The sequence below is a fragment of the Malaclemys terrapin genome, chromosome 13 (assembly GCF_027887155.1).
Source record: "Malaclemys terrapin pileata isolate rMalTer1 chromosome 13, rMalTer1.hap1, whole genome shotgun sequence".
In the NCBI taxonomy this organism is placed as follows: Eukaryota; Metazoa; Chordata; order Testudines; family Emydidae; genus Malaclemys; species Malaclemys terrapin.
The window spans coordinates 42,030,779-42,057,715 of NC_071517.1; the positions used below are offsets into that span (position 1 = coordinate 42,030,779).

Here is a 26,937-nt window from a genome sequence, read left to right on the forward strand (position 1 = left end):
AAGGGCAGGCACAGCCCAAAACTGGTAGTCCTTCACTCACAAGATACACCAAAAAGCCAACTTCTGTGCCATCACTCTGGCTAACAAAGTCAGAGAAGCAATTCCCTCAGATACTCCAGTCCCCTTGTATCACTACTAGAAGCATTGCTTATAGGGATGAGTGGTTATTAAAACCAGTGTCCCCTGTTATAGGTTCTCCTGATCCCAAAGGATCAGCTACACAGCCAGGTCAATATACAAATCAGATCTTACCCAGAAATCATGCTGTTGCCAATCCTTTAGTATCTAACATTTAAAGGTTTATTAATAAAAAGAAAGGTGAGAGTTAAAATTGGTCCAAGGAATCAAATACATACAATAATCACAAAGCTCTTGCTTCAGGCTTATAGCAGCGATGGAATAAACTGCTGGCTTAAGTCAAGTTTCTGGTTACTTCCAAATCATTAGAAGGACCTCCGTTCCCTGGTTGGAACGCTCCCATTCGTATAAGTGCATAGTCCAGAGGTTTGAGGAGCAGAGAAGCTGGAGCAGGAAAGAAGATAGATGGAGACATTTCCAGGGCCTTTTATATCTTGCGTCATGTGGAGGGAATCCCACTGTTCTTACTGTGGAAAAGAACAGTAACAAGATGGTGTCCAGTCACATGAGCAAATCACCCATCCATGCATGACTCAGTTCTTTACAGGTAGAAGCCACGGCCCACATGCTAGTTTGAATGTTCCCAGGCAGGCTCATCAGATGTGGATTGGCATCTCCCAAGGCCCATTGTCAGTCATGTACTTCTTGATGGACCTCTCAATTTGAATAGTCCCATCACAATACGATGGCCAAATGCTTCACTGGTGCAAACATAGAACAGTGGTTGCAACAACGATCTATATGTTCATATTTTAATCAGATCACGTCATACAGGGGAACCAGCAGCCCATAGTCCTTGCTTCCAGCCTCGGACCATGGTGACAAACTGCAGCCCCTAGTCTAGCCCTTCCCTCAGGGGCAAACTGCAGTTCTTTGATGGGCCGCTCTCTTGGGCAGTAAATGGGACAGGATCAGGCCCGCTTACTTCTCTGGGCCCCACCCCCAGGACCCTTTAGCAGCAGCACTTACTGCCTCTCCTCCAAGTTCTGCTGCTTACTTCTTTATCCCTGGGCCATTTCCCCATAGCCCCAGCACCTTCCCTGCCCCCTATCAGGGCTTCAGTCTGACAGCCAGTCAGGCTGGAGCCCCGCTTGCTCTCCTGTCCTGACCTGACCTGACTCCCGCTGTTCCTGACACTTCCCTTTATAGACAGCTAGTCCTTTTCCCTCCGGCTGGAGAAAGAGACTGCTCTCTCCGCTACAGAACAGTCCTCTTTATATGGCCCTCACTGGTCCTTATTGGCTGCTCCATCAAGCCTTCTTTCCATTGGCTCGCTCTGCAAGCCCTCCTCTCATTGGCTGGGCTTTGCACAGCCTCTCCAAGGGCTGCTTTAACCCCTCTTCTCCCAGAGTGGGAAACTGCACCACTACACCTCACCTTGTGAATACCCCCACAGCATCCCCTCTAGCACCCACAACTCTACCCCCTCCCCCCCAGCTCACCTCTCCCCAAGCTCCCACCTTCATCAGTGTCCTCTTTTTGGGCACCTGGGATATGGTCACCCTAGCAACAAACATACAGTAAAATCTCACCATTCTACATGCACTGGTGTTACACGCATTTCCACGGCAGATTGTGAGTTTTCCAAGGATCTCTCATCAGACCTACATTGTACACAATATATCAGAACCATACATAAGTGGTGAACATGGGGAATGGGGTGAGGGGGGCAAAGAGAGTCTCTGTCATCCCAGCATAGGACACTGCGGTAGATGGGGAGGGGGTGACCAGCTGGGCTGTCAGGCTCCTCATCTCCCTCTGGCCTCAGTGATGGGGGTCAGCCTGGCTTCAAGGCTGCCCTGGTCTGTTGACATCCCCGGCTCCCTTCTTGCCTGAGCCCAAATTTGGCATCTCAATAACAGGGAGACGCTACCGCCTCCCCTAGCATTGTTTGGGGTGTCATTCATGGACCTTTAGAGTTCAGGGGCAGCTTCACACAACACTCACAGTCCAAGTCGAGTCCCTCTCTGGTACCGATACAGCGAGTTCAGTTCTCAGCCTCAACTGTCAGGCTCGGAGGAGCAAACCCAGCCGTTTCCCAGCTCTGTTCCCCCAACTTCTCCCCGTCCCAACAGCATCTCTGCAGGGATCAGGCAGTGTCATGGAAATTAACCACCACTTGTGTTTGGATCAGACAGCCTAAGGCTCCTTTATTGTAATACAAGCATGCAGGGAGAGACAGCTGCACTGAGCTGCTCTGCAAAGATGAAAAAAATAAAAACTCATAGAGATTTGTAACAATATTCAGATAAGCACACTTCCTCATTCATATTTCCTTATTAGGAACACAGCAAAAACAAGTTGTCCAGTTTTAACAAGTTCTTTTGCGGTTAACGGCTTTCTTAAGATTAGCTGTTGCACCTGTGTTTCTCGGAGTTCCCTCGGCAGTAACTTCCGTTTCAGTCTCTGCCTGTCGCATTCTGAATCTAGCTCTCACCATCAGTGTTCATGCTGAGAGATACTGATCACTGTCACTGTTCAAACCACACACAAAAATCTCACAACAAAGGGTTAGATAAACATTAACAACTAGACAGCTGCAGTGGCACAGCCTGGTGTAATGTGAGATTATCTGGGAATGAAAAAATTTGGCCCCAAAGGGGGAACTCAGGGACTAGCAAGCACTCTGCTAACGGGAGATCGGGGGGTCAAAAACGGTGTTCCGTGCAGACTATGCAGCTGCACTGCAAGCTATCGAGGGCCGTGGAGGCAGGCAGGGTGAGGAGCCCCTCCCCAGGTTTGGCCCAGGTCCACCAGAGCTGCTGGGGAGAGGAACCCCTCCCTCAGCCCAGCTCAGGACCACAGGAGCTGCCACGGCTGGGGAGAGGTGCCTCTCACCCATCCCCGAGCTGCTGCGGTGAGAGAGGGCTGGGGAGAGTCCTCTCCCCACTGCAGTCTGCACCCCAAACCCCTCATCCCCAGCCCCACTCCACAGCCCACACGCCTAGCCAGAGCCTTCACCCCCTGCACCCAACCCATTGCCCAGCCCTGAGCCCCCCACCCACCCCAATCCCCTCATCCCCAGCCTCACCCCAGAGCCAGTACCTGCATCCAGACCCCTCATCCCCCCCCCACATCCCATCCCTCTGTCCCAGCCCTGAGCCCCTTCCCAAACTCCGAACCCCGCGGCTCCACCCCCACCACATGTATTTTATTCTGTGCACCAATGTGGAGATGATGCGTCACATATTGAATCATAGAACCAAATTCATTCCGAACACGGATGTAAAAAATGAGGGAACACTGGTCAGAACGCATAAGATGCTCAGAGTGAGTTTACACTAGGAAATCTGGTGGAGGGTCACAGAGATCTGCTGGCTAATCCCAACCACACCTCCTAGCCTAGCCAGAACTTCAGAGGCTGATGCTGCGGAGGCAGAGGTGGGATCTCCAGGCCTCCCACAACAGGCCCTGTGGGAATCAGCCCCTCTCAGTGGCACTGTCTGAATGCAGAGGGGACAGGGGCAGAGAGGCTGACTGAGGAGAGGCAGCACCTCTCTACCCCTGTGCTCTCCCTCACTTCTTATCCCATGATCCCCAAACACTCGATACCCAGTACCCAGCTCCTCCTGATTTCAAGCTCCACCAGCCTAACCATCCAAACCCCAGTGACCTCCCCAGAACCCAAAGCCCTGGTCCCTTAACATTTGATTCCCTCAGAAGCCAGCGCCCTGGGGAATGTGGGGAGGGGAGGAGTTACCAGCCCCCAGGGACACTTGCCCAAAAGGGAACAGCTCAAATCAGTGGGGGAGCCCAGCCCAGGGGCTGGTGGAAGATGGGGGATGGGTACAGGTGTCTAGAGTGAAGGTGGGACCTGGCCCAAGTGTCCTTCTCCTCATCTCCATGGCAGGGGGATCCCGGCTGGGAGGGGAAGGGAGAGGGGAGAACTTCAGCCAGGCAGAGGGAGCGGCTGGAGCAGTTTCTCTATCTCCCTTCCCCCACCTGTGGCCCATCAGCTCAGCAGCCAGGGCTGCAGCAGGGAGGAGGGGCTGATCGGGGCTTCTCCTCCTCTGACTGGGGTTTGCTTAGACCAGGCAGAGCCAGTGGGTCACTGACCAGCTGATTCTCGGCTGATGCTGGATCCTCACCCCAGCGATGGGCAGCTGGATACTTGGGAGCCAAAAGCCCCTGACGTGTGTGGGAACGAGGAAATGGGGTTGTTCCTATGGCCTAGTCAGGGCCCTGAGAGAATTTCCCTGCTGTGTGGGGGAGTCTCTGATGTCCAACATTGTGTTAGCTCCACTTGGAGCATTTTCCGCACTGAGAACATCTCAGCGGTTTCTTCCCTGTGCAGATTTCTGGATGCTTGATACTCCGGGAGCACCTAATGAAGCGTCCCCCGCATTTGAGGCCTCTCTTCTGTGTGGGTCACTAATGTGTGAAGTCAAATTGAATTTTTTTCTGCAGTCAGGCTATTCCTAGGCTCTCTCATACCTCTGTGGATTACCTTGGTTACTGAAGCTTTTCCGACATGCCAAGCATTTATAAAGTCTCTCTCATGTGTGGCTTGCCTGATGTGTAACAAGGCCTGATCTGAGCTTAACCCTTTCTTGTCATGTGTCACAGAAGTTTAGATCCTGTGTGGATTTTCCCATGTTTAACAAGATCTGATCTCCGTATGAAACTTTTCCCACAGTCCAGGCACTTGTGAGGTCTCTCTCCTGTGTGGATTCCTTGATGTCTAAGAAGGTGTGACTTCTGCTTGAAACTTTTCCCACAATCCAAGCAGTTATGGGGTCTCTCTCCTGTGTGGATTACCCGATGTTTAATGAGGTCTGACCTGCGCTTGAAACTTTTTCCACAGTCCAAGCACTTACAGAGGCTCTCTCCAGTATGGATTGCCTGATGATTAACAAGGTCTGATCTCCGTCTGAATCTTTTCTCACAATCCAAGCAGTTATGGGGTCTCTCTCCTTTGTGGATTGCCTGATGTTTAACAAGGTTTGACCTCCATATGAAACTTTCCCCACATTCCAAGCACTTGTGGGGTCTCTCTCCTGTGTGCATTACCTGATGTGTAGCAAGAGATGATCTCCATGTGAAACTTTTCCCACAGTCCAAGCACTTATGGGGTCTCTGTCCTGTGTGAATTGCCAGATGTTTAATAAGCGCTGCTCTCGTTATAAATTTTTTTCCACAGTCAAAGCAGTTATGGGGTCTCTCTCCTGTATGGATTGCCTGATGATTAACAAGGTCTGATCTCCGCTTGAAACTTTTCCCACAGTCCAAACACTTATGGGGTCTCTCTCCTGTGTGGATTGCCTGATGATTAACAAGGTCTGATCTCCGCTTGAAACTTTTCCCACAGTCCAAACACTTATGGGGTCTCTCTCCTGTGTGGATTGCCTGATGATTAACAAGGTCTGATCTCCGCTTGAAACTTTTCCCACAGTCCAAGCACTTATGAGGGCTTTCTCCTGTATGGATTGCTTGATGTCTAAGAAGGTGAGACCTCTGCTTGAAACTTGTCCCACAGTCCAAGCACTTGTGAGGTCTCTCTCCTGTGTGGATTGCTTGATGTCTAAGAACATGTGACCTCTGCTTGAAACTTTTCCCACAGTCCAAGCACTTATGGGGTCTCTCTCCTGTGTGGATTACCCGATGTTTAACGAGGTCTGACCTGCGCTTGAAACTTTTTCCACAGTCCAAGCACTTACAGAGGCTCTCTCCAGTATGGATTGCCTGATGATTAACAAGGTCTGATCTCTGTCTGAATCTTTTCCCACAATCCAAGCAGTTATGGGGTCTCTCTCCTTTGTGGATTGCCTGATGTTTAACAAGGTTTGACCTCCATATGAAACTTTCCCCACATTCCAAGCACTTGTGGGGTCTCTCTCCTGTGTGCATTACCTGATGTGTAGCAAGAGATGATCTCCATGTGAAACTTTTCCCACAGTCCAAGCACTTATGGGGTCTCTGTCCTGTGTGAATTGCCAGATGTTTAATAAGCGCTGATCTCGTTATAAATTTTTTTCCACAGTCAAAGCAGTTATGGGGTCTCTGTCCTGTATGGATTGCCTGATGTTTAACAAGTATTGACTTCCCTATGAAACTTTTCCCACAGTCCAAGCACTTATGGGGTCTCTCTCCGGTGTGGATTGCCTGGTGATTAACAAGGTCTGATCTCCGCTTGAAACTTTTCCCACAGTCCAAACACTTATGGGGTCTCTCTCCTGTGTGGATTGCCTGATGATTAACAAGGTCTGATCTCCGCTTGAAACTTTTCCCACAGTCCAAGCACTTATGAGGGCTTTCTCCTGTATGGATTGCTTGATGTCTAAGAAGGTGAGACCTCTGCTTGAAACTTGTCCCACAGTCCAAGCACTTGTGAGGTCTCTCTCCTGTGTGGATTGCTTGATGTCTAAGAACATGTGACCTCTGCTTGAAACTTTTCCCACAGTCCAAGCACTTATGGGGTCTCTCTCCTGTGTGGATTACCCGATGTTTAAGAAGGTCTGACCTCCGCTTGAAACTTTTCCCACAGTCCAAGCACTTATGGGGTCTCCCTCCTGTGTGGATTGCCTGATGATTAGCAAGATCTGACTTGCGTGTGAAACTTTTTCCACAGTCCAAGCGCTTATGGGGTCTCTCTCCTGTGTGGCTTTCTTGATGTGAAATTAGTGCTGACTTAGAACTGGAACATTTCCCGCACTCGAGGCGAATGGGCTTCTCTCCAGTGTGGCTTCTCCCATGGTTATTAAGATCTGAGCGGTTACTGAAGCTTTCCCCACGGTCCAAGCATTGAAGGGGTTTCTCTCCAGTGTGGATTGTCTGATGTGTCACAAGCTGTGATCTCACAGTGAATCCTTTCCCACACTGTAGGCAGTGCCATGGTGTCTCCTCCTTGCGATTTGTCTGCTGCGCTATGGGATCCTTGTCTCCTCCCCCACAGTTAATAGATTCATCCTCTTTCTTCCCTGGGTGGCTTTCCAGCAGCTTCTCTGACCTATGACAATTTCCCCAGGCTTCTCCCTGTTCCATGCACTTGGAGAAATTCACTTCAGCTCTTCCCACAAATGTTCCCTGTGGTTCCACTTCCCCAGGAACTTCCTCATGATGATTCCCCTCCTCATTCTCACTCCCTCGCTCAGCACCTGCTGGGAGAGAAACAATCGAGACAGGAGGCATTGTGCTGGGGAGAAAGAGGAATAGCACAGAGGGAAAACCCAACACAAAGACTGAGGAATTGGATTCTGCCTCCACATCCCACCCAAATACTCACAGGGAAGGAAACTCCTGCAGCTAACAGAATGGGTGGAAATTCGTGAGCGATATCTGCTGACTACTGGGTGAGATGAGGAAGAACGGAGGACACTCACTCACACCATATTTTGGGATTCTCAACTTTTCCTTTCATTCCCCAGACGGTTTGTGTCAGTCCTCACCTGTGTGGGTGCCTCTTGGGATCTCTCTTTCCTCGCAGGCCTGGAGATCAGGCACCCACGGCTCTTCCCCTCGTTCCAGCCGGGCGATCAGCTCAGGTTTGGCAATGGGAAATCCTGCGCAGAAGGTGAAATCAGACCAGATCAGGGTGCATGGAACATTGGTGGAATATTTGTCAGAAAGGACATTCCGTGAGTGGAACCTGTGCCTGCGCTCTACTGCAGAAACATGGAATCCAGGAGGACGGGAACATGGTCACTGAGCCCCTTTGCACAGAGGAAGTTATCTGGGGAGGTGAGTTGAATTACCCTCACTAGGCTTTCCCAAGATCTGTGCACTCTGGGGGCCTTGCTGACTCACACACAGCTCTGCACTTAAACCCCTGCCTCTTTCTAAACCTGCAGAGCCCAGAGCCCTCCTCATGGCTGGAGCTATTCCCAAGGAGGGAGGTGAACAGGGATTGTGTGTGCAGCCGAGAAACGACACAGACAGGATAATGCTGGATTTATGCCCCTTTGAAAGCTGGAGGGATGAGGATGGTTAACTTGTCCATTGGGTTTTGACACCCATGTGCCACTGGAGAGGGCACGGAGATGCAAATCTCTCTCACATGGCAGGTGTGCATTATGGAACCCATTCGCCTCTGATCTAACTGATCAGGGAAGAAACTGACCAGATTCAGACACGCAGACCCCACAGCTTCTAATAACCGAGGGGACGGGAATTCCTTACCCAGCGAGGTCACCGTCTCATAGTTCTCCTGCATGACGTCCCTGTAGAGGGCTCTCTGAGCAGGGTCCAGCAGAGCCCCCTGCCCCTGGGTGAAATACACAGCCACCTCCTCGAAGGTCACCAGCCCCTGAAACAAGAAGAGTCCCCCACTCAGCACCTGCTGCCCCAGCCACAATCCCACTACCCATGGGAAAGGAAAAAAAACGTGAAGCTCTGGGAGGTCCAGAGTAGCAGAATCCCACCCCCACCCTGCTCAGAGCACCTAGGAGGCTTCAGGGGGTGGGGAGAAGGTGAGAGCTCCTTGTTCCGTCCCGCCCCCAGCAAACGGAGCAGGGCAGAGTCTTCTCATTTCTCACACACCTGCCAGCCACAGGCTGATATGGGAAGCAGAGCTCTGAGCCGGGGACAGGGACAGGAATCCCAACAGCTTCCCTGCGTATTTCACAGCAGCCTCTGGCTAATGCAGTGGCCCTCAAACTGGTGACCCTTTCACATAGCAAGCCTCTGAATGCGACCTCTCTTATAAATTAAAAACACTTTTTTGTATATTTAACACCATTATAAATGATGCAGGCAAAGTGGGATTTGGGGTGGAGATTGACAGCTTGCCACCCCCCATGGAATCACCTAGTGACCCCTTAAGGGGTCCCGACCCCCAGTTTGAGAACGCCCGGGCTAGTGGGGTCAGACTCCAGCACTGGGAGCCTGGAAAATGTTCCCAGCCCTGCCAAGAGGGTTATATTCTGTTTGAGAAATGGGGGAATGTCCCCTCCCCCATCCCCTGCCGCCAATGGGCCTACTCAGAAAATCAGTAGGTTTATCACACCCTGTCTCCTCCCTGCCCCCACCCAGCAGCTCCCAGAAAATCCCCTACCTGAGCTGGCTCCATCACAGCCATTTCCCTTCCCTGTCTCCTGGAAGACGGGCCCATCTGGAGCGAAATGTGGACGTGATCCCTCAGCCTGTCGGGGCAAGAGGGGCGATGGGGGAGGTTACAGAAGGGGCTTCAGTCCATGTCACATCCCGATTTCCCCCAGGCTCTTCAGACCCTCCCAGTAACAGCATCTCTGAGCTAAATACTAGAAAAAGAGCAGAATCAAAACGGCCACTTTGGGGGATTGCCCCCCCTAGCAGTGTAAACCCCTCTCCCTTAGCAACAGCCGGAGCCCTCTGGTGGCACCACCTGAAGAATGAGCTGCCCTGGACTTCCCCGCAGCCCCCAGGGACTGGGAGGCAGAGGCTGATCCCATTGGCCCATCTGCACTCACCCCCTGCCAGAGCCAGCAATGACTCCGGCCTGACACCGGTATGGTTGAGATCTGAAACCTGCAAGAAAATCAGACCAGGGTCCCGGGCAGCCCCCAAAACTCAGGACGCACAGACCCCACCAGCTCGTGTGTGTCTGACAATGATACACATGGAGCAGGGTATATGTGTGTGTGGGGGGGGGGGGGGGGAGAAGGGCTGGGATTTTGCCTTGTAGCTTCTGCGCCCTGAGGGGTTAGTGCCCTGATCCCTCCCAAAGCTGGTTTACCAGTTCCAGGAGGAGAAGAGCTTCTCTCCACCCCCCACCCCCCCTCGTGTCCCATGGGGCGGAGAAGCTGCCTTGGCATCTCCCCCGCTTCCCCCATCAGCCTCCCCACATCCCCCTTCCCTCGCAGTGCCCCACACTTACATCTTCCCCATTCCAGGCTCGCTCCCCTCAGCCCCACAATCCCCCCGATCGCCCCATCTTCCCTTCAGTGCATCCCCGCCCCCATCCCAGCCTGCCCCCCGCATCCCCAGCACCCGCCTCCTGCCCCCACCCCGCTCCCCCCGCCTGCCCTCACCCCTCTGCCCCTCTTTATCCTCCTCCCTCTGCAGCCCGGGGGTGACGGGGGGGGGGCGGGTCTCTCTCACCTTCCCTCCGAGCAGGGGCAGGGGCCGGGCCGGGACGGGGCCTGGCCGGGCTGGGGGCTCTGCCCTGGGAGAGGCTCCTGGGGAGCAGCGGGAAGGGCCCTGCTGGAGATTCCCCTCTCCCGGCTGCAGCCCGGGCTCCGGGCTCCCAGCACCAGCCGCCGGGGCTCGGGGATCTCGCCGGGAGCCTGGAGCCAGAGTCCCCGCAGCGGCTGCGAGTCACTTCCTGCTGCCGGGCCTGAGCCCAGCGATCGCTGCCCCAGAGCCGCCTCCCAGCTGCTCCTGGGTCCTAGCGATCAACCAATCGCGCTGCAGCCCCCCCCCCCCTCCCCCGCCCCCGCCCCCTGGGGATCCACCGGCCCCGGGCTCAGGCAGCTTCTCCCAGCATTAAGGGGGCATCCTACATAGAAACGTCTCCTGTCAGCATTCAGTCTCGCTCGCAGCCTCCCTGCAGGAGAAATCGGGCCCGTCTGAGCCGTGGCAAATTTCTCTCCCCATTGGGCTGGCTAAGGCCTTGCTCTAACCTGCCTCTCTGGTCACAGGCTACCGGCACTGGTGCAAAACGTCTGGTTGTCTCAGCTGGCTGGGCCAGATTTGTAGGGGAGAGAGCAGAAGTGGGGGGTGGCATAATAGTTTAGACCAGTGGGAAGGAAACAGATGCATGAGGGGAAGGCTGGCAGCAGAATTTCAAGTGTCACATCCCAGGGGGAGTTCAGGATTTAGCCAAAGCTGAAGCAGTTGAGGATGTCGGCTGGTTCCCCTTCTCTGGTCTGCCTTGTGGAACTTGCCTTTCAGGATCAGGATGATGAAAGCCCAAGGGTGCCATGCTGGGTTGCAGGAGACAGTGGGTGTGAGACGTACCCCAGGGTACAATCTGGACTGTTGAACTGCTTAATTCTCCATCCCAGGGCATGTTTTACACTGCTGCCCTGTGTGAACAACAAACCCCTCCACGCTCTGCTCACACACAGCCACCAGCATTCAAAGTCACTCCTGGCTGCACTGTACTGAGTGCGACCAGCCAGACACTCAGGAATGTACCAAACGACACAGCAACATCAGCCAGTTTTATACTCCAGCCTTATACCCTGGGAATGTGCATCTTGGACTGCTCGGTCTTTTCGCTGTGGCTGGACAAACTCAATAATTAGTTGGTCATCCCCACAAAGGGGCCTGATTAGGCCACAGCCTTGTTCTCTCCAGTCAAATCCCCCAAACACTTCAGTGAAAACACACAGGTCCAGACAAAACACTAAAACCAGTTTAGTAACTGGAGCAAGGGGGTTTTCAGGGATTACAAGGGAGAAAGATGTAAAAGGTCAGAACAGGTTAAAAAAAATAAAATTAAAACACGCATTTTAAATCCTAAATTTTACCAAGCTAAGGAAGATGCGAAGCAAACAGGATTTCCCACCCCACCCGCTGTTGCAGGCAGTTCACAGTTCTTAGTACCCAGCCTGGATTTCCTTCCAGCCTTGGTCCGTCCTCCCCACTCCAAGGCCCCTGTTGCCTTTCAAGCCATCTTGTTGACTTCTGTAAAGATGGGAGAGGAGAGGTGAAAATGGAGGCAATTCTCCCTTGTGCTTTTGAACCACTCTCCTCTTTGAGGTTCAGCCCCCAGCCGAGGGGCAGATGACAGTCAGTCTGTGGCCTAATTGAGCATCCAGCCGTCCTTCCGGTGAATTGTAACTCTCTTGTTCACAGCTCCACAGCTGGTGAATGGCCGGCTGAGCAATTAATGGCCACTTAGCACCTAGCTGGTGTTAGGGTGACCAGACAGCAAGTGTGAAAAATCGGGACGGGGGTAATAGGATCCTATATAAGAAAAAGACCCCAAAATCGGGACTGTCCCTATAAAATCGAGACATCTGGTCACCCTAGCTGGTGTGCAGGTACCATTGTCTCTGGGGAGCTCGTCTGTGGGCGTTTTCCAGCTTTACAGCATGTAACAAACATACAGCAAACTCTCAGAGCTCCATAGACAATGTTGATAGACACATTTTAACGGGGCAATAATATTCAGCAGACGATGACTTTTCCTATGATACCTCACAAGACATACTTTGTAGAAGATTTATCATTTTGTAAAAGTGGTGACCATAATACTGAGGGCTTTGGGTTCTGGCGTGTGGTGGTCGGAGCCTTGGGTAGAAGGGGCGGAGCTGGCAGGCTAGCCTCCCCAAAACAGGGGTTCGCACGCCACCCATGGTAGGTGGTAAGGTTGTGTGAGGACAGAGGCACTATCAACTCCATGGTTTTAGCACAATGTGGGAGTGTATTTCCTGCAGAGAGACCAAGGGCATGGCTACACTTGCAGATCTAGAGCGCTTTGAGTTAAACCAGCCTTCGTAGAGCGCAATAGGGAAAGCGCTGCAATCTGTCGACACTGACAGCTGCAAGCGCGCTGGCCACATTAGCAGCTCTTGCAAGGGCCACAGAGAGCACTGCATTGTGGTAGCTATCCCAGCATGCAAGTGGCTGCAACGTGCTTTTCAAATGGGGGTGGGGTGGGGTGAAGTGTGACAGGGAGTGTGTTGTGTGTATGTGGGGGGAGAGAGAGTGGGTTTTGGGGGGGACTGAGAGCATGTCAGCATGCTGTCTTGTAAGTTCAGACAGCAGCAGGCCCCCCGTCCCTTTCTCTCACACACAGCATTCCACAGTAATGGTTGCTTTCTCTCAGAGCAGATAAGCAGCCGGCTGTCAGAAACTGAGCTTTCAAAGGGCATATCTGCAATCCTGCTGCGATTCCAAAACAATGACAAGAGTGGCCACTTGGCTTAAGGGGATTATGGGATGTTTCTGGAGGCTGATCAGAGCGCAGTAGTGTTCACACTGACACCCGGGTGTTTCAGCCAAGGCACACCAAGTGTTAATCTTCTCACCGAGGTGGAGTACCAGAAGCGCTCTAGCCCTGGAGTCAGAGCGCTCTAGGTGCCTTGCCAGTGTGGACGGGTAGTGAGGTAGGGCACCCAGGCCTGCTTTAATGTGCTCTAACTCGCAAGTGTAGCCAAGCCCCAAGAATCCCCTCACAACAACTGCACACTGGCGTAGACAGGTCAAGTGACACCAGGGGGATTACTGTTGAATAGCACCCAGGTGAGGGAGAGGAGGATGAATCCGGGAGTCCAGTCAGACAGTTCCTGTTTTGTACTGGGGTCAGGGAGAGGGGCACAAGAGTTCAGAGAGCTTTATCTCTATAGGAAGTCTGAGGAGCCTATGACAGGGCAGGGTGAGGTTGGCTGGGCGACCTCACTGTGCATTTCCATCCCAGACCACGTCTGCATTGGCTTTACCTTGAACCTTAACTCTGGAGTGGGTCCCCATTTCACGCAAAACAAAGGAGACTGGGAGTGGGAGAAACTAAATTCTACTTTATTACAAGCACAAGCCCAGTTCAGTCCCAGCCCAGCCCACTGCTGCACCCAACTCCCGCCCGCTCCAACAACACAGCTACATCTGAAAATGGGGAGAAAAGTGCCGAGAAGCCATGAGAGATGTTGGGACCCCGTCACAAAAGCAAACACCCCAAGAGCTGGGAATCCAAAGAGCTCAGGTTGGAAGGATTCTTGCCAGCAAGTTAAAGAAGTATGGGCTGGATGAATGGGCTATAAGGTGGATAGAAAGCTGGCTAGATCGTCGGGCTCAACGCGTAGTGATCAATGGCTCCAAGTCTAGTTGGCAGCCAGTTTCAAGTGGAGTGCCCCAAGGGTCGGTCCTGGGGCCGGTTTTGTTCAATATCTTCATTAATGATCTGGAGGATGATGTGGACTGCACCCTCAGCAAGTTTGCAGATGACACTAAACTGGGAGAACTGGTAGATACGCTGGAGGGTAGGGATAGGATACAGAGAGACGTAGACCAATTAGAGGATTGGGCCAAAATAAATTTGATGAAGTTCAACAAGGACAAGTGCAGAGTCCTGCACTGAGGATGGAAGAATCCCATTCACTGTTACAGACTAGGGACCAAGTGGCTAGTCAGCAGTTCTGCAGAAAAGGACCTAGCGGTTACAGTGGACGAGAAACTGGATATGAGTCAACAGTGTGCCCTTGTTGCCAAGAAGGTTAACGGCATTTTGGGCTGTATAAGTAAGGGCATTGCCAGCAGATCGAGGGACGTGATCGTTGCCCTCTATTGGACATTGGTGAGGCCTGACCTGGAGTACTGTGTTCATCCAGCCCATACTTCTTTAACTTGCTGGCAAGAATACTGTAGGAGATCATATCAAAAGCTTTGCTAAAATCAAGGAATAACACATCCACTGCTTTTCCCTCATCCACAGAGCCAGTTATCTCGTCATAGAAGGCAATTAGGTTACTCAGACGTGACTTGTCCTCTTCTTCCAAGTCTTTAAAAATACACATTTACATTTCAAACTCTACCTTATCTAAGGTGGACACATTTTTAAAATCTCTCTCTAAAAGTTGAATCTCAGTCAATTACATACAAGTTGCTTAACCCTTTCATGCCATGTGTCACAGAAGTTTAGATCCTGTGTGGATTCTTCCATGTTTAATGAGGTCAGACCTCCGTATGAAACTTTTCCCGCAGTCCAAGCACTTGTGGGGTCTCGCTCCTGTGTGGATTGCCTGATGTTGAACAAGGTTTGACCTCAATGTGAAACATTTCCCACAGTCCAAGCATTTGTGGGGTCTCTCTCCTGTGTGGATTACCTGATGTTGAACAAGGTGTGACCTTTTTATGAAACTTTTCCCACAGTCCAAGCATTTGTTCGGTCTCTCTCCTGTATGGATTGCCTGATGATGAACTAGGTGTGTCCTCTGTATGAAACTTTTCCCACAGTCCAAGCACTTGTGGGGTCTTTCTCCTGTGTGGATTACCTGATGTTGAACAAGGTGTGACCTTCTTATGAAACTTTTCCCACAGTCCAAGCACTTATGGGGTCTCTCTCCTGTGTGGATTGCCTCATGACGAACTAGGTTTGACCTCTGTATGAAACTTTTCCCACAGTCCAAGCACTTGTGGGGTCTTTCTCCTGTGTGTAATGCCTGATGTTTAACAAGGTGTGACCTTCTTATGAAATTTTCCCCACAGTCCAAGCACTTGTGGGGTCTCTCTCCTGTGTGGATTACCTGATGTTGAACAAGGCGTGACCTTTTTATGAAACTTTTCCCACAGTCCAAGCACTTGTGGGGTCTCTGTCCTGTGTGGATTGCCTCATGACGAACTAGGTTTGACCTCTGTATGAAACTTTTCCCACAGTCCAAACACTTGTGGGGTCTTTCTCCTGTGTGTAATGCCTGATGTTTAACAAGGTATGACCACTGTGTGAAACTTTTCCCACAGTCCAAGCACTTGTGGGGCCTCTCTCCTGTGTGGATTGCCTCGTGACGAACTAGGTGTGACCTCTGTATGAAACTTTTCCCACAGTCCAAGCACCTGTGGGGTCTTGCTCCTGTGTGTAATGCCTGATGTTCAACAAGGGTTGACTTTCTTATGAAACTTTTCCCACAATCCAAGCACTTGTGGGGTCTCTCTCCTGTGTGGATTGCCTCATGACGAACTAGGTGTGACCTCTGTCTGAAACTTTTCCCACAGTCCAAGCACCTGTGGGGTCTCGCTCCTGTGTGTAATGCCTGATGTTCAAAAAGGGTTGACTTTCTTATGAAACTTTTCCCACAGTCCATGCACTTGTAGGGTCTCACTCCTGTGTGGATTGCCTGATGTTGTACAAGGTGTGACGTCTGTATGAAACTTTTCCCACAGTCCAAGCACCTGTGGGGTCTCTCACCTGTATGTAATGCCTGATGTTCAACAAGGGTTGACTTTCTTATGAAACTTTTCCCACAGTCCAAACACTTATGGGGTCTCTCCCCGGTATGGCTTAACTGATGTCTAATTATTTGTGTCTTCGAAATGAAACATTTCCCGCATTCGAGGGATTGAGCGGGTTTCTCTCCAGTGTGACTTGTCCCATGGTTATTAAGATCTGAGAGCTTCTTGAGGCTTTCCCCATGGTCCAAGCACTGAAGGGGTTTCTCTCCAGTATGGATTGTCTGATGTGTCACAAACTGTGATCTCAAAATGAATCCTTTCCCACACTGGAGGTAGTGCTTGGGATTTGTCTGCAGTGCTCTGGGATCCTCCTCTCCTCCCGCACTGTTAATAGATTCATCCACTTTCTTCCCTGGGTGGTTTCCCAGAAGCCTCTCTGACCTGTGCCAACTTCCCCAGGTTTCTGCCTGCTCCAAGCACTTTGAAAAATTTCCTTCAGCTCTTCCCACAAAGGTCCCCTGCGGTTCCACTTCCCCAGGATCTTCCTCGTGATGATTACCCGCCTCATTCTCACTCCCTTGTTCAGCACCTGCTGGGAGAGACACAATCCAAACAGGAGTCATTGTGCTGGGGGGAAAGAGGAATAGCACAAAGGGAAAACCCAACACAAAGGGTACGTCTATACTTACCTCCGGGTCCGGCGGTAAGCAATCGATCTTCTGGGATCGATTTATCGCGTGTTGTCTAGATGCGATAAATCGATCCCGGATCGATCCCAGAAGTGCTCGCCGTCCTCGCCGGTACTCCTGCTCCGCGAGAGGAGTACGCGGAGTCGACGGGGGAGCCTGCCTGCCGCATCTGGACCTGCGGTAAGTTCGAACTAAGATGCATCGACTTCAGCTACGTTATTCACATAGCTGAAGTTGCGTATCTTAGTTCAAAGTGGCGGGTTAGTGTGGACCAGCCCAAAGACTGAGCAATTGGACTCCGCCTCCACATCCCACCCAAACACTCACAGGGAAGGAAAGCTGGGAAGCAAACTCCTGCAGAGAAGAGGCTGGGTGGAATGGCGTGAGCTATATCTGATGACTGCAGCCCTGTCCTGGCTGCGAGGAGGACGAACTAAGGGTGCTTACTCACACCATATTTTGGTTACAAAGTATTCTTAAAACTACAATACCCACCTGCTGAAGTGAAAAAACAGATTGACAGAGCCAGAAGAGTACCCAGAAGCCACCTACTACAGGACAGGCCCAACAAAGAAAAAAACAGAACGCCACTAGCCGCCACCTTCAGCCCCCAACTGAAACCTCTTCAGCGCATCATCAAAGATCTACAACCTATCCTGAAAGATGATCCCTCACTCTCACAGATCTTGGGAGACAGACCAGTCCTCGCTTACCTTAAGCAAATACTCACCAGCAACCGCACACCATACAACAAAAACACTAACCCAGGAACCTATCCTTGCAACAAAGCTCGATGCCAGCTCTGTCCACATATCTATTCAAGTGACGCCATCATAGGATCTAACCACGTCAGCCACACCATCAGGGGCTCGTTCACCTGCACATCTACCAATGTGATATATGCCATCATGTGCCAGCAATGCCCCTCTGCCGTGTACATTGGCCAAACTGGACAGTCTCTACGCAAAAGAATAAATGGACACAAATCTGACATCAGGAATCATAACATTCAAAAACCAGTGGGAGAACACTTCAACCTCTCTAATCACTCAGTGACAGACTTGAAGGTGTCAGTTTTGCAACAAAAAGACTTCAAAAACAGACTCCAAAGAGAGACTGCTGAACTCGAATTAATATGCAAATTAGACACAATTAACTTAGGCCTAAACAGAGACTGGGAATAGTTGGGTCATAACATGGGGGGGGGGAAATTCAATTAGTGTAAAGTTCTCCTCACACCTTCTATGGGTCATCTCGATTATCACTTCAAAGTTTTTTCTTCTGCTGCTACTGATAGCTCATCTCAATTGATTGGCCTCTTACAGTTGGTATGCGTACTTCCACCTTTTCATGTTCTCTGTATGTATAACTATCTTCTGTCTGTGTGTTCCACTCTATGCATCCGAAGAAGTGGGCTGTAGCCCACGAAAGCTTATGCTGAAATAAATTTGTTAGTCTCTAAGGTGCCACAAGTACTCTTGTTCTTTTTACCACATTTTGGGATTCTCAACTTTTTCCTTCATTCCCTAGATGGTTTCTGTGTCAGCCCTCACCTGTGCGGGTGCATCTCGGAAACCTTCTTTCTTTGCAGGCCTGGAGATCAGGCACCCATGGCTCCTCCCCTCGTTCTAACCGGGCGATCAGCTCAGGTTTGGGAATGGGAAATCCTGCGCAGAGGGTGAAATCAGATCAGATCAGGGTGGAGTATTTGTCAGAAAGGACATTCCGTGAGTGGAACCAGTCCCTGTGCTCTGCTGGAGGAACGTGGAATCCAAGAAGATGGGGAAATGGTCACTGAGCCCCCTTGCGCAGAGGAAATTGTCTGGGGAGGTGAGTTGAATTATTACTACACGCTCACTGGGCTTCCCAGGATCTGTGCGCTCTGGGGGCCTTGCTGACTCACACACAGCTCTGCACTTAAACCTCTGCCTCTTTCTAAACCTGCAGAGCCCAGAGCCCTCCCCATGGCTGGAGCTATTCCCAAGGAGGGAGGTGAACAGGGATTGTATGTGCAGCTGAGAAACAACACAGACAGGACAATGCTGGATTTATGCTCCTTTGAAAGCTGGAGGGGTGGGGATGGTTTAGCTTGTCCATTGGGTTTTGACACCCATGTCCCACTGGAAAGGGCACGGAGATGCAAGTCTCTCTCACACGGCAGCTGTGCATTATGGAACCCACTCGCCTCTGATCTAACTGACCAGGGAAGAACCTGACCAGATTCAGACACGCAGACCCCACAGCTTCTAGTATCTAAGGGGACGGGAATCCCTTACCCAGCGAGGTCACCGTCTCGTAATTCTCCTGCATGACGTCCCTGTAGAGGTCTCTCTGAGCGGGGTCCAGCAGAGCCCCCTGCCCCTGGGTGAAATACACAGCCACCTCCTCGAAGGTCACCGGCATCTGGAACACCAAAAGCCCCCACTCATTACCTGCTGCTCCAGCCACAATCCCACTAGTCATGAGGGAGGAAGGATAAAGAAATGGAAGCTCTGGGAGCGCCAGAGTAGCAGAATCCCACCCCCATCTAGCTCAGAGCAGCCAGGAGGCTTCAGGGTATGGGAAGAAGGTGAGAGATCCTTGTCCTCCCCAGGACACAGAGCAGGGCAGGGTCTTCTCGTTTCCCACATGCCTGCCAGTCACAGGCTGATACGGGAAGCAGAGTTCTGAGCCAGAGACAGGGAAGGAATCCCAACACTTCCCTTCATATTTCACAGCAGCCTCAGGCTAACGGGGTCTCACTCCAGCACTGGGAGCCTTGAAAATGTTCCCAGCCCTGTGCAAGGGGGTTGTATCCTGTTTGAGAAATGGGGGAATGTCCCATCTCCCCTCCCCCGTCACCAATGGGCCCACTCAGAAAATCAGCAGGTTTATCACATCCTGTCTCCTCCCTGAAAATCCCCTACCTGAGCTGGCTCCATCACAGACATTTCCCTTCCCTGCATCCTGGAAGACGGGCCCATCTGGAGAGAAACATGGACGTGATTCCTCAGCCTGTCGGGGCGAGAGGCGCAACTGGGGAGGTTACAAAAGGGGCTGGAGTCCATGTCACACCCCGGTTCCCCCCCCCGCCTCTTCAGACCTCCCAGTAACAGTATCTCTGAGCCAAATGCTAGAAAAAAAGCAGAAGTAAAGGGGTCACTTTGGGGGATTTCCCCAAACTGCCGTGTAAACTCCTCTCCCTTAGGAGCAGCAGGAGCCCTCTAAAGAATGAGCTGCCCTGGACTCCTGCAGCAGCCCCCAAGGACAGGCAGGCAGAGGCTGATCCCATTGGCCCATCCACACTCCCTGCCTGCCCAAAGCAGCAGTGACTCCGGTGTGGCTGAGATGTGAATCCTGCCCAGAAATCACACCAGGGCCCTGGGCGGCCCCAAAACTCATGAGACACAGACCCCACCAGCACGGGTGTGTCTGACAATAACACACTGGGAGCAGGGTGTGGGTGTGGGGGGATGGGTTTTTGCCTCTGTCCCCCGCCAGTCTCCCCACACCCCTGCTTCCCTCGCAGTGCCCCCCACTCACATCTTCCCCCATTCCAGCCTCGCTCCAATCAGCCCCACAATCCCCCCCCGATCGCCCCATCTTCTCTTCAGTGCTCCCCGCCCCCATCCCAGCCTCCCCCCGCATCCCCAGCACCCGCCTCCTGCCCCCACCCCGCTCCCCCCGCCTGCCCTCACCCCCTGCCCCTCTTTATCCTCCTCCCCCTGCAGCCCGGGGGTGACGGGGGGGCGGGTCTCTCTCACCTTCCCTCCGAGCGGGGCCCCCTGGGGCAGGGGCCGGGCCGGGAAGGGGCCTGGCCGGGCTGGGGGCTCTGCCCTGGGAGAGGCTCCTGGGGAGCAGCGGGAAGGGCCCTGCTGGAGATTCCCCTCTCCCGGCTGCAGCCCGGGCTCCGGGCTCCCAGCACCAGCCGCCGGGGCTCGGGGATCTCGCCAGGAGCCTGGAGCCAGAGTCCCCGCAGCGGCTGCGAGTCACTTCCTGCTGCCGGGCCTAAGCCCAGCGATCGCTCCCCCGAGAGCCGCCTCCCAGCTGCTCCTGGGTCCTAGCGATCAACCCACCGCGCTGCAGCATCTCTGTGTCCGGCTCCTGTTCCACTCACAGGCTCTATGGTCAGAAGGGCCCATCACGAGCATCTAGCCCAGGGATTCTCACGACCAAATTTGGTGGCCTCAGCGTGTGGCCAGCAACTCTCACTGGTGGCCGCTCTGACACTTTCCCCTATAATCCTAACTAACTTTAGGAGAAACCAATAAATATGCACAGAGGTAAGCGGGGGAAACGGTCTTACTATTGTGGGGAACTCTTCGGGCTTATACACCACCCTGATAGAATCGAATAGCAAAAGGAACTGAGTCCTCGCTCCCACTCCCTTTACCTGGAGACCTGCCTGACCTCAAGGACTCCCCTTCCACTCTGGTGTCTGAAACCCCGACAAGGCTGGCCCCAAGATTCCTGCGGGGTCTTCATCCCCAATTTTGTTGTGATCACTCAGGACAGAGGCTAGGGTGTCGTATCCGCACTCTGGGGTCCTCTCTTCACTCCGGACGCATCCCTGATGTCGCCATTCAGAATTGCATTGAGTTCAGAACAAATACGATTTATTAAATAGCAAGTAATAAAAAAAATTAAGGAAAAAATGGGAAGGGGGAAAGGAAAACATGATGTCATCCCACGCTGCCCAGGGTCCCCCCGTTGCTCTCCCCAGCTGCTCACCACACCCAGCTCCAGACTGCTCCAGACCCAGCACCCCTCTGCATCAGTGCTTCTGCTGCTCTGCCTCCAACCCAGCTCTGGCTGCTGCTCTCCCCTTAGCTCTGCCCTTCTTTGGCAGGCAGCTCCAGCTCACACAGAGAATTGGCACCTGACTCCCTCATTGGCCTGCTGGTCCTGTCAACGAGGCTGACCTAGTGCCTTGGCCTCTCTCCATTCACCTTGGGGACTAGTCTGAGGGTTTTCATTTCTCATTGGCCCTTCCTGTCTTTTGGTACTGGGAGAAGCCAACCAACCCCCCCCCACACTAAGTTTCAGTAAGGGGCCAACAGTCATGGGGTCAGGCAACTTCATGGTGTGTGTGAGCTCCAAAGCATCCTTCAGGTGAATTATAAATGTATTTGTTTACCCCTTTCTTCCTGTTGGTGATGGACGGCCAGATAAGAGTTTTCTAATACCCACAGTCGGTCCTTTGTCATCTCTGAGGAGTTTGAGTGGGACAATCCCCAGAACTATCACATATTTCAGTAACAAAAACTTTGACATATGTCTGGATCTTTATGGACAGATCCTCGTCTTTGAGCCTGCTGAGCGGGTTTTGCCATAACAGCAAATGTCCGGGGGTGTTTGCAGAGCACAAGGGCTGAAGCTCAGAAACATCCCTGATAAGTCACCTTCCCAACTAGCCAATTGCCCTGCATCCATAGCTTATTGATTGGTGCCAGATCCCGCCCACCCACGCCCAGACTCCCAGGCATCCCTCAGGTCGGCGCTGACTGACAGCTGTTGCCAGTGCCCTGCCACTGTGACAGCAGCCAACACCGCCCTCACCTCATGAGTACCCCCACCGCACCCCCTCCAGCACCCCTAACTCTACACCCCCCCGTCAGCTCCCACCCCCCATTAGTGTCCTCTTTTGGAGCACCTGGAATATGGTCAGTCTAGCAACAAACATACATTAAAATCTCACCATTCTACATGCACTGGTGTCACACACATTTCAGTGGCACAATATTCAGCAGATCATGAGTTTTCCAATGATCCCTCACCAGGCACACTGCACACAAAATATCATAACCCTACAGAAGTGGTGAACATGGGGTGCAGAGGTTATCACAAGAGGGATGCAGTGTGGGGCGAGTCACACTTCAATCTCCCTGGTCATTCTATTACAGATTTAAAAGTCACTATCATTGAACAAAAAAACTTCAGAAACAGACTTCAAAGAGAAACAGCAGAACTAAAATTCATTTGCAAATTCAACACTATTAATCTGGGCTTGAATAGGGACTGGGAGTGGCTGGCTCATTACAGAAGCAGCTTTTCCTCTCCTGGAATTGACACCTCCTCATCGATTATTGGGAGTGGACTACATCCACCCTGATTGAATTGGCCCTGTCAACACTGGTACTCCACTTGTGAAGTAACTCCCTGCTCTCCATGTGTCAGTATATAATGCCTGCATCTGTAACTTTCACTCTATGCATCCGAAGAAGTGAGGTTTTTACTCACGAAAGCTTATGCCCAAATAAATCTGTTAGTCTTTAAGGTGCCACCAGACTCCTTGTTGTTTTTGTAGATACAGACTAACACGGCTACCTCCTGATACTTGGCAGGCGCCACTCTGCCTTGGACGGAGTCATCTCCACTTGAGCAAGCGAGACTCCCCGCAACCGCCAGGCACCTCTTCCGTCAGTGGACGGTGACCCTGACTCCGAGAGAGACCCCGGGAGAGCGGGAGAGAGACGGGGTGTCCCTCGGCTGGGCCCCCTGGGGCGAGATTCAGCCCAGCCGCAGCGGGGTACACAAGGTACTAGGTGGAGAGGGGAAGGAGAGAGAGAGCCAGGCTGGAGACCTCCGGGCTCTGCTCCCCTCTCTGCACCAGCCTGAGTGGGGGGCCTCAGGGCTTTTCCCAGCATGTACCCAGCTCACCCAACCTTGTGTCATGGGTCCGGGCCAAGCCTTCGGAATGAGGGGAGAGAAAAAGGCAACGCTGCCTCTGCCCGGGCTGTGCAGGGAATCACCCCGCCCTTCTGGAACTACCTCTGGGGACCCAGCTGGGATTGTAGCTCATTGAGACTTCCAGAGCCTGGCCCCATTGCAGTCACTCCATGAGGTAGAACAGAAACACCTGCCTTTAAAATTCAACTGTATCTAGGGTGACCCCACCCGTATTTCAAGTTCCGTAATAGAGGACACTGCTGCGGGGGGAGGGGGTATTTTGGGGTGCTGGAGGGGTGCGTGTGTACTGGGAGATGGTATTTGGGAGGTGCTGGACAGAGTATTTGGGGTGTGTAAGAGCAGGGGTGCCTCTCGGGACCGGGGGACCTCCCGCAGGCATGCTCATGGCGACCGGCAGACAGCACCCCAGGCAGGCGCTTGCTGCGCTGGTGCCTGGAGCCGCCCCTGGTTGTCCCCCATAACGTCCATTCTTCTCCCCCCCACACCCCATGGAGCACTCCCCTTTTCTCCCCCCCCAAGGAGCACCCTTCTCTCTCTCTCCCCTCCCCTCCGGCAGGGCTGGGTTGGGTGAGGGGTTGGGGGGGGGGGGAGGCTGGCTGCCTGCTGAGGAATGAAAGTGAAAGTAACTCACTTCCTGGGCAGCCAGCCAGGATTGGAATGGTCACGCGTGGCTGGGCTGGGGAGAGCCAGATAGCATGTGTGAAAAATCAGGACGGGGGGTTGGGATAGGGTGAGCAGATGTCCCACTTTTATAGGGACAGTCCCGATTTTTGGGTCTTTTTCTTATATAAGCTCCTATTACCCCCCCACCCCCTGTCCTGATTTTTCACACTTGCTGTCTGGTCACCCTAGGTGTGGGTAATTGGTGCCTATATAAGACAAAGCCCCAAATATCGGGACTGGCCCTATAAAATCAGGACATCTGGATCTGGTCACCCTAGCTGGGGAGCGCGTCTCTCCCCCGGGCTGGCAGCGATCCATCTCATCCAGGGGGAGCTGCTCAGGGCAGGATGAGCTGCGGTGGCTCCATGGGTGCCCCGTCCCTGAGATCAGATGCTGGGCTAACTTCACCATGGTCCGTGGGGCTGGCGGTGGTGCCCATTGGCGTGTGATCGGACCTGAGGGTTTGTTCCTGCTGTTGCCACTCTGCACCCCAAGAGGTGGATTTTGGGGTCCTGCCGTTTTCCACCGATCTCCTCCTCTACTGCAGCTGTGGGCCCAGCAGGCTGGGGGTGAGCCAAGCATGAAAGCAGTACTGTGTTGCCATTTAGATTGTCATTTAACAACTTTGTTTGCCAAAAATGCTTGCTAACAATCCCTGAATTCAATTTCAATATATTTTTTTAAATCAATATCTTGGCCAAAAACAGAAAATTAAGTTGTTGACAATTATTTGTGACAGGTTTGGTTTGGGGCAGGGAGTGGGCCAGTTTTCATCAGAGAAACAAAAAATGTTGACTGACTTTCCTATAGCCCTGTTACTGCTAAATAGAGCCTCCGACAACTGTAATATGCTCATCCCCTTACTAGTCTATAGAGCAGGGGTCGGCAACCTACGGCATACGTGCCAAAGGTGGCACACAAGCTGATTTTTGATGGCACGCCGCGGCGGGCTGAGCGGCTCAGCCCACCGCCGCTCTGGGGTTCCGGCTGCTGCCCCATTGCCAGCCGGGGTCCCGGCCCCGCCGGCCCCACTCAGCGCCTGCAGCTGGCCTGGGGACCCCCAAGGAACCCCAGGCTGGCAACGGGCTGAGCAGGCCGGCGGCTGAGACCCCGTCTGAGCCACTCAACCCGCTGCCGGCCTGGGGTTCCATTCACTCAGCCGGCAGCGGACTGAGCGGGGCCAGTGGGGGGCTGAGTGGGGCCGGCGGCAGGCTGAGCGGGGCCAGCGGCTGGGACCCCGACTGGCAAGGTACCAGCAGCCGGAAACCCAGAGCGGCAGCAGGCTGAGTGCTGCTGGCACCCAAGACTGGCAATGGACTGAGCCACTCAGCCCCCCCGCCGGTCCCGCTCAGCCCCCCGCCGGCCCTGCTCAGCCTGCTGCCGGCTGAGTGAACGGAATCCCAGACCGGCAGTGGGCTGAGTAGGGCCAGTAGCTGGACCCCAGACTGGCAGTGGGTTGAGTAGGGCCAGTAGCTGGACCCCAGACCGGCAGTGGGCTGAGCGGGGCTGGTGGCTGGAACCCCAGAGAAGGATCCCAGGCAAGGAGCACACTAAACTGATAAGATCTGCATTTTAATTTGATTTTAAATGAAGCTTCTTAAATATTTTAAAAACCTTATTTACTTTAAATACAACAATAGTTTATTTATATAATATAGACATAGAGAGAGACCTTCTACAAATGTTAAAATGTATTACTGGCATGGGAAACCTTAAATGACAGTGAACTTGGCACACCACTTCTGAAAGGTTGCCGACCCCTGGTATAGAGTGACCATCTGTTGTACTAAGATTCTCTTGCTTTTTTTCCCAGTGAGTCAGGATAGCTTTTGCCAGCCCAGAGGTTGGGCAGCCAATGTCCTACGTTTTCACAATGTTTTGTCCAACTTTCATAAAGTCAATACATGGTTAATACGAGTTAAAAAGGCCAGGGACACTTCCTTGTGAAGAATCTGTGTAGCAGATCATGCTAGAGCTGTGAAAATGTCAGTTTTTGATGGAACTTTAGAGGCAGTGATTTATCCTGTCTTTCTGGCAGTGCCCAAAATGTGCTGCTATGGCTCGCATCTTTCCAAAGAAAAATGAGGCACAATAGGCTTTCTGTAACATTTCTGTGCTGCCTTAATCTAGATGAGATGATTCTGTGCTGACTTCATTCTGGTCACTTTGTGCTTTACCTAGGAGTAAAACTAGGGATTATATTTCCCCACTGCTTGGAAACCCAGCTTATTAAACTGGATAATGCCATTGATCTATTTACAGTAGAAGGTTGATCTAGAGTTGTAACTGACATTAAGACTGATGCCCACGATACATTTAAAACTAAAAAGTGGCTTTGTAAAAATGACCTGGGTTTCCGACTCTACCGTGTCTCAGTCAGGGCGGAGCGCCTTGTGCGGTGTCTTCACACTAGCTCAAGGTCACAGCGCAAGAACCTAGAGAGCCTCCTGAAGCACGGTGATAGTTTTGATTTAAATGGACTTGAACTGAACGAAGATTTGAGTATACGGCAACCAATGTTGCCACATGCAAAATCGGTGATGGACATTGTACAGTTTATTCATACCAGCAAAACTTGTTGACATATATCCTAATGTGTACGTTGCCACTCGTATTCTACCGACAATTCCTGTACCAGCAGCATCAGGAGAACGGAGTTTCTCAAAACTAAAGCTCATTACAAACTCTCTGCGTTCTACAGTGAGTCAGGAATGCTTGACTGGTCTTGCTATTCCTGCAATCGAACAAGACATCACTTTGTCTTTGTCATACAATGACATTATTACTGCTTTTGCAGCCCAAAAAAGCCAGAAAGATTGCTTTGAATTAAAAACAACTCCTTGTTTCAATACCTCTTCATATCAATTTCCAATCAAATGTTGACAAATTAAAAAAATTATATTATTTGCATCATTCTGGCAAATCAGAATTTTTTCTATAGCGCTACTCGTTTAGTGCTAGTCCATCAGCATCACAGTGGGCTTAATTAAGTTAAACTGGGTTTAATAACGTGCATGTGGCAAGTTTTCCA

The 26,937-nt window shown here is 52.1% G+C and overlaps 1 protein-coding gene and 1 long non-coding RNA gene across 2 annotated transcripts; both read right to left on the reverse strand.

Moving 5' to 3' along the window:
- Positions 1-280: 280 nt before the first annotated feature.
- Positions 281-3,093, reverse strand: LOC128847794 (uncharacterized). The gene is made up of 3 exons (XR_008446952.1): positions 2,086-3,093; positions 1,671-1,742; positions 281-839 (listed from the first exon to the last, which is right to left on the reverse strand). It is a non-coding gene; the product is annotated as an uncharacterized LOC128847794 (long non-coding RNA).
- Positions 3,094-3,242: 149 nt separating this feature from the next.
- LOC128847791 (zinc finger protein 850-like) lies at positions 3,243-18,232 on the reverse strand. Its single transcript, XM_054047494.1, has 5 exons — positions 18,128-18,232; positions 9,128-9,215; positions 8,254-8,380; positions 7,524-7,637; positions 3,243-7,232 (listed from the first exon to the last, which is right to left on the reverse strand). Exons 1-5 carry the CDS (start codon positions 18,139-18,141, stop codon positions 4,699-4,701), a joined length of 2,877 nt encoding a protein of 958 aa, XP_053903469.1. The 5' UTR covers positions 18,142-18,232; the 3' UTR covers positions 3,243-4,698.
- Positions 18,233-26,937: the final 8,705 nt, after the last annotated feature.